The sequence below is a fragment of the Mytilus trossulus genome, chromosome 11 (genome assembly GCF_036588685.1).
Source record: "Mytilus trossulus isolate FHL-02 chromosome 11, PNRI_Mtr1.1.1.hap1, whole genome shotgun sequence".
Taxonomy (NCBI): Eukaryota; Metazoa; Mollusca; class Bivalvia; order Mytilida; family Mytilidae; genus Mytilus; species Mytilus trossulus.
In genome coordinates, this window is record NC_086383.1 from 22,149,344 (window position 1) to 22,157,587 (window position 8,244).

The 8,244-nt window shown below is 35.7% G+C and overlaps 1 protein-coding gene across 1 annotated transcript; it reads left to right on the forward strand.

Moving 5' to 3' along the window:
* The first annotated feature begins 4,357 nt into the window (after nt 1–4,357).
* Nucleotides 4,358–7,911, forward strand: LOC134689850 (putative nuclease HARBI1). Its single transcript, XM_063549819.1, has 3 exons — nt 4,358–4,631; nt 6,405–6,619; nt 7,780–7,911. Exons 1-3 carry the CDS (start codon nt 4,358–4,360, stop codon nt 7,909–7,911), a joined length of 621 nt encoding a protein of 206 aa, XP_063405889.1.
* Nucleotides 7,912–8,244: the final 333 nt, after the last annotated feature.

Sequence of the window (8,244 nt, forward strand, 5' to 3'; positions counted from 1 at the left end):
AGTTCTACCGGATCCCCTGGGCGGTCTTCATGGTCCCTTGTTGTCTGAACATTATATATCTACTATAGGACGTTATATAAGACCCCCTGATGATTGTTTTTCATGTTCAAACTATAGGGCGTTCTACAGGATCCCCTGGGCGGTCTTCATAATCCCTTGTTGTCTGAACATTACATATCTACTAAAGGACGATATATAAGACCCCCTATTGATTGTTTTCATGTTTATACTATAGGTCGTTCTACAGGATCCCCTGGGCGGTCTACAGGATCCCCTGTTGTCTTTACATTATATATCTACTATAGGACGTTCTATAGGATCCCCTATTTTGTTTGTTTATCATTTATATACTAAAGGGCGTACTACCGGGCCCCCTAGGCGGGATGCCCTGTTGATTGTTTTTTATGTTTATACTATAGGGCGTTCTACAGGATTAACTGGGCGGTCTACAGGACCTCGTTTGTTTAAAAATATATGTCTACTATAAGTCGTTCTAAAGTATCCCCTGTTGGTTTTTTTTCATTTATATACTAAAGGGCGTTCTACAGGCTCCCCTGTTTTCATAACATAATATATCTACTATAACTTATTCGACGTTCTATAGGATCCCGTATTGTTTGTTTATCATGTATATACAAAAGGGCGTTCTACAGGATCCCTAGGGGGTCTTCAGAATATCCTGTTGTCTTTACTTTATATTTGTATTAAATGACGTTCTATAAGATTGTTTTTCATGTTTATACTATAGGGCGTTCTACAGGATCCCCTGGGCGGTCTACAGGATCCCCTGTTGTCTTTACATTATATATCTACTGTAGGACGTTCTGTAGGATCCCCTTTATTGTTTGTTTATTATTAATATACTAAAGGGCGTTCTACCGGATCCCATGGGCGGTCTACAGGATGCCCTGTTGATTGTTTTTTATGTTTATACTATAGGGCGTTCTACAGGATCCACTGGGCGGTCTACATTATCCCCCTTTGTTTATAGATATTGTCTACTATAAGACGTTCTAAAGTATCCCCTGTTGTTTGTTTATTATTTATATACTAAAGAGCGTTCTACAGGATTTCCTGGGCGATCTACAGCATCCCCTGTTTTCTCAACATAATATATCTATTATAGGACGTTCTCTAGGATCCCTTATATTGTTTGTTTATTATTTATATACTAAAGGGCGTTCTACCGGATCCCCTGTGCGGTCTTCGGGATCCCTTGTTGTCTGAACATTATATATCTACTAAAGGACGTTATATAAGACCCCCTGATGATTGTTTTTCATGTTTATACTATAGGGCGTTCTACAGGATCCCCTGGGCGGTCTACAGGATCCCCTGTTGTCTTTACATTATATATCTACTATAGGACGTTCTATAGGATCCTTGGGTCTTCCTTAAGGACACCCTGTTGTTTGTTCACCATGTATTTTCTAGAGGCTGTTCGATATAATCCAAAGGTCGTTCTAAGGGAGCCCCTGTTGTTTGTTCATCATGTATCTATTAGAGGGCATTATATATGATCCCCGGGACTGTCTATAGGATCCGTTGGTTGTTAATCATGTATCTACTAGAATACGTTCTATATAATCCCCTGTTGGATCTATAGGATCACTTCTTGTTTAATAATCGTGTAGCTGCTATACGGTGTTATATATGATCCCGGGGCGGTCTATAGGATCCCCTGGTTACTTTTTCATTATGTTTCCAGTAAAAGGCGTTCTATATGATCCTCTTGACCGCTTATAAGTTCCCCTGTTCGTTGTGCATCATTTATCTATAACAGAGCGTTTAGATGATCCCCTGGGCGGTATATAGGATCCCTTATTGTTTAATATTTGTGTATCTGCTAGATGTATCCACTATTTAGGATCCCCTATAGTTGAATAATCGTGTATCTGCTCTAGGGCGTTCTTTAAGATCCCCGTGTCGGTCCATAGAATCTAGGTTGGTTAATAGGAGTCATGTTGTTTGTTCATAATGCATCTATTGGAGGGCGTTCTACATGATCCCCTGGGCGGTCTATAGGATTCCCTGTGGTTTAATAATTGTAATAATAATAATAATAATCGTGCATCTGCTATAGGGCGTTCTTTAAGATCCCCGAGTCGGTCCATATAATCTAGGTTGGTTTATAGGAGCCATGTTGTTTGTTTATAATGTATCTATTGGAGGGCGTTCTACATGATCCCCTGGGTGGTCTATAGGATTCCCTGTGGTTTAATAATTGTGTATCTGCTATAGGGTGTTCTATAGGATCCCGTTGTTTGGTAATCATGTATCTACTAGGGAGCGTTATATGGGATCCCCTGTTGGGTCTATAGGATCACCTGTTGTGCAATATTCGTGTATTTGCTATAGGGCGTTACATAGGATCCCCTGTTTGTTGTTCATGTATCTATAACAGGATGTTTTATACGATACCCTTGGCGGTTTATAGGATCCCCGGGTCGGTCTTAGGATCCCCTCTTGTTTAATAATCGTGCATCTGCTATAGGACGTTCTTTGTTATCCCTTTCAAAGGGGGCATATTGTTATTGTTCGTTTCTTTTTTTTTCACTTCGTTTATAATATATCTTCTTAAGTGTATAATATATCTTATTGAATTCATAAGATATCTTATAAAGTATATAAGCTTTCTTTTAAAGTTAATAAGATATCTTATAAAGAGTAAATTATATAAAATGTCTTATATATTATATATTATATTAGATATCTTTTATATTATATTATATATCTTTTATATTATATTAGATAACTCATATATTATATATGAGAGAGAAATTTTATATATCATTTGAAAAATCTGATATATTATATGAGCTATCTTAAAGTTAGAATAAATAGTAAAACGGCTTGCCATATATGCTCATTGAATCTATTATCATTAATAAACAGTACATCATCAATATATCGGAAAGGGATATTAAAAGACGGGTCAATTTCTGTTGTCCTGTCTGTACAAATCCATACGAAAACAAATAGAATTGCAATTTCGAGCAAAGGCGGATGTCATACTGTTCTCAAGTTGCCAGACGACCTTTCCATTGCCTGGTTACCGCCAGCAATTTTGAAATAAAATGTATACTAAAAAACACAACTACCTACTGTTACTAAGGATCATACAAATTGTTTATATTGAGTATCATAGTTCTATGCTCAGGAATACAAGAACTATATACAAAAAACATAAAAAAAAAATCGAGACCATCTTGGACCATCCCCTTATTAAAACGCACACCTTTATATAATGGTTTACATTATGCCACAATTGAATAAAAATGAATGTGTCTATCCTTTTCCGAGAACTTGTCGGGACAATAAAATTATGGGGAAAAAGAAAAGAAAAAGAAAAAAAAACAACCAATAACAATATGCTCCCTCGACCTTTGAAAGGGATAACATAGAACGCTTTGTAGCAGATACAAAGTTATTAAACAATAAGGGATCATATAGACAGATCCGGGTATCCTATAGAACGCACTATAGAATATGCGCGATTATTAAACAAAAGGGGATCATATAGACCGCCAAGGTACAAACAATAGCGGATCCTATAGACAGACCCGGCGATCCTATAGAACGCACTATAGAATATGCACGATTATTAAACAAAAGGTGATCCTATAGACCGCCCAGGGGATCGTATAGAACAACCTGTTATAGATATATGATGAATAACCAACAGGGGACCCTATAGACAGTCCAGGGGGACGTATAGAACAACCTGTTATAGATACATTATGAACAAACAACTGGGGATCCTACAGACCGCCCCGGGGATATTTTAGAACGCCCTATAGCAGAAACACAATTATTAGACCACAAGGGATCACAAAGAACGCCCAAGGGAGCATATATAACGCCCTCTAATAGATACATGATGATAAAACTACAGGGGTCTGTTGTTCGACTTGTCGTTAGCACTAACACTGCGTTAAATTTGCCTAATCATGTGATTAAATTTAATCGAGTGATTAGTTTGTTGTTCAACTTGTGATTAACTTTAATCACTTGATTAAATTGTAATTAAACTAAAACACCTATAATTGCTGCGTTAAATATTAATAACCTCATTAAATTCAAAATGGTGGATGATGTCCAAAGGAATTTAAGACCTTTGCCTAGAAAAGAAAGAGTTTTTAGGGGCCAAGACCCTCTACAAATGAATTTTTCTGATGAGCAGTTACGCCAAAGATTTAGGTTTGGAAGGGAAAGCATAGAGTTCATTTCAGACTAGCTTAGAGATGACCTACAAAGTGCAACTGCAAGGTGCACAGCACTGAGTGTTGAGGAGCAGGTTATGATGTGTCTTCGTTTTTTTGCCAGTGGTTCACATCTTCACGTTATAGGTGACACTATGGGCCATGACAAAGCTACTGTGTCCCGGGTGTTAACTAAATTTACTGATGCATTAATTGCAAAGAGGGACCAGTTCATCAAATGGCCATGTACGCCGGATAAGTTGAGTGAAGCTAAAAATGGTTTCTTTGAAAAAGCAGGCTTCCCCAATGGTATTGGCTGTGTAGTTGGAACACATGTACGAATTCAAGCCCCCGCAGATGATGAACCAAGCTTTGTTAATCGGAAAGGCTTTCACAGTGTGAATGTGCAAGGGATTTGTGACCATAATTGTAAGTATTTAAAGGAATTGAACTGCGTTCCGTCTATCTTCATCAGTGAACTTTGTCTTGTTTGAACACATCCGGTACTTCACTTTTCTATTTATAGGAGTCATTTATGTAGTCAAGGTCGTTTAAAACCCCCCTGGTCGTTTCTTGTTATCAGTTAAAAGCGAGGTTACTCTAACTTGCTTTATGGCTAACAGCGATCGGAGCAGATTCGTTTTTTCTTAGGGACTGGTTATTTTCTTTCAATTTGGTTTCGGGGATTGGGTGGGAGGAAACAGTGGAATTATTCTGGGTTTTTTTCATGACCAATGAGGGCAAATAAATCCTAGACCCCCTTTTAAAGACACTAAAATAAGTATAAGATTTTACTTGGTAACAAGTACCTGCCAATTACTCTACCAGTTAAACATGTATACCAAAATAACGTAACATAGTAAATTATGATTTATGAAATAACCAACTACAGAGAAATTATAATCAAGCCAGTTTCTCTAATTCTTTGTCAAATTTTTAATTCCTGTTCTTTGATAGTTGCTGGAGGCCTTCAACATGCGTTAACAGAATCACTTAAATACCGTAAAGCAATGTTAAGATGGTCCTTAGTGTCGACTTAGAAGTACTTGTACTTACATTATAAAACAGCATTGTCACTATATGTACATCTAGTCATAAAAACATCACCAAAGTCTACGAACATGACATGACAAGAACAGACAGACAGATTCAGTTTTACTGATTATGAGATTTATATGTACGATGTTTGCTTTCTCCTACATACCGGACTACTTTTAATGTTGTCTCCGTAAAATCTAAAAGTCTAAAATTACAATGAATCTATGTTTTTGTTTTGAGACACGAATATTCTTAAAAAATAGGTAAAAGTTAATTGCATTTCAGTGCAAGAAAGAGTCAGAGAAACGCTCATACTGCATGATTTTGCGTATTTTTCACAGAGTTTCTGGGGGTCTTGAGTGGCTCCCTGACCCCTCGCCAAAAATATATTTGCCTCACTATTAAAAGAACCTAGTTATGGCTCTGACTAAGTCCATATATTAGAATACTCGTAGTTACTGAAAGCTATAAAAAAAAAAGAAGATGTGGTATGACTGCAAATGAGACAATCATTATCCACGAGAGACCGAAATGACACAAACAATTAAAAACTATATAGGTCACCGTAGCAGTACAAGTGGACGTAGCCAGTTACTTATACATCCCAACAACAAAAAGACACCAAGTACAATTATGAGAGTACTCGCAGTTACCGACATCTTGTTCAAAGCCACTATCAATTAATTATAAAAAAAATTGCATCTAAGAATAAATTTCCAAGTCCCCCTTTCTTCTGTTCCAATGATTCATACAAAAAAAGAAGATGTGGTATGATGGCCATTTGCAAATGAGACAACTCTCCACAAGGAACCAAACTTTGAAGACTTGTCCAGATCTGGCCGCTATATTTTTCAAAAATATTTTTTGATATCAATTGATGAATATGAAATTTCGGAGATGTGGTACAGTTGCCATTGAGGCAAGAACATATATATCAATGAATCGACAGGACAAATTGTGAAAGAAAAATCAAATCAAATCATAAGAATATAATAAGTACTTATTTGGATCAAAAACCATCAAGAATGGTCTATGAATTGTTGTTTAGATATATAATAAGTACATGTATATCATTCATATTTCAAATTTTATGTCTCTTTACAAATGTAAGTGCAAACTGGCCAGGGTCATGTCATGACGCCCATGTATTTAAAACATCTGCAGTTGGAATTCATCTGCAGAATCAGTATACCAGTATCGAGCAAGGTGCTGTATTAGGAGACAGTGGTTACCCATGTCGTCCATTTCTGCTAACACCATTTAGGCAACCAATAGAACAGAAAGAACAAAACTTTAATAAAGCTCATATATCAACAAGATGCACAATTGAGAGAACATTTGGAATTTGGAAACAAAAATTTCGACTTCTAAAAACTGGTGTAAGCATAACGAACAAATACTGTTCATATAAGTTATCATTTCAATTAAGTATAGAGGACATGAATACATGTTTTGCAAATTAATAACATGGATGGACAATTCAACCAGCAAAATTTAGAAAGCTTCTTTTATTGAATTTACTCTTTATAAGCAACTCCAAAAATTTTCACGTCATTATTTATATGACTGTTTGTTTGCTTAAAGTACGATAAGCAAACATTTCCTAGATATTTAGGTATTCTAATTCTGTGTCGTGTGTCTCCCTTGTTGTCCTCATACCTTCTTATTTTTATAAAACATGCATATTCATCTCAATTATTTACGAAAGTATATCAGGAATACTTCTTGTTTTATTATTGCAAAGTATATAAGAATGTTCTTTTGTTTGTTTCAGGGTTAATTCTACCGTCCCATAAACTCTTGTCATCCAGTTTTTTTTTTATGTTAAGCAAACGTTCTGTTCTTTCCTCCGTTGATAGATGTACCATCATGGAGTGGATTATAGTGTTAAGAAGTATATTTACCAAGTTGTATTTTCACATATTGAATGGAAGGATTGTGAGGTTTTGGCTACCAAATTCAAGAACTTTAAATCACTACAAAAAAAAATGCTCAAAACGCATCTACAATTTTTGCATTTTGGGGTTATTCTTAGAGGTTCTCATTTGAGTCATTCCTATCTCTGTGCTAACAGTTTGAAATAAGAAAACATGACGTTTAGACATTAGACCGTTGGTTTTCCCGTTTGAATGGTTTTACACTAGTAATTTTGGGGCCCTTTATAGCTTGTTGTTCGGTGTGAGCCAAGACTCCGTGTTGAAGGCCGTACTTTAACCTATAATGGTTTACGTTTTAAATTGTTATTTGGATGGAGAGTTGTCTCATTGGCACTCACACCACATCTTCCTATATCTATATATGAGCAAATGATTGGGTTTAAAATTATACGGACTAGAAACACTTTCAAGGAGTCAAAGGCATGTAAATACTGGGCAGATGACCTATACGTTTCACATATCATTAAGTATATAAGAACCATGAGCTTCTTGATGAATGTTCCACATTCTGTTGAATTCATGAGACTACAATTTTAAAGAAAGGTTTCAAACCATTCAATTTCCATGTCTCTATTCTAAAACTTAACATGTTTTAATTACAGATTAGAATGAGACCAGACCGAGCATGTAAATTTATTGTAGCGTGTGCGATTCTACACAATATAGCCATTATGCTGAAAGAACCGATTATAGCTAATAATGATATTCCAGAGGAACAACCAATGATTCAATAAAATTGAGAATGGAAATGGGGAATGTGTCAAAGAGACAACAACCATACATTGGACAACAAGATGGTCGAGGAATAAGGAACCACTATGCAACAAATTTTTTCTCATAATAAAAAAAATAGTTCAGAATAACTTTCATACAAATTTTGTTTTAAACTTTCCTTATCATGATACTAGTAATCACCCTTCAGTTGTACATACATATATTGTAAATTCTGAAATTATTGAATGTATTTATTAAAGGGGGACAGTCATTGTCCTTTCTGGAAATCTTTTAAGTGATAAACATGTTTTTAAAGTACACAGAACAGTAACAATTAAAAAATATAAATCAAT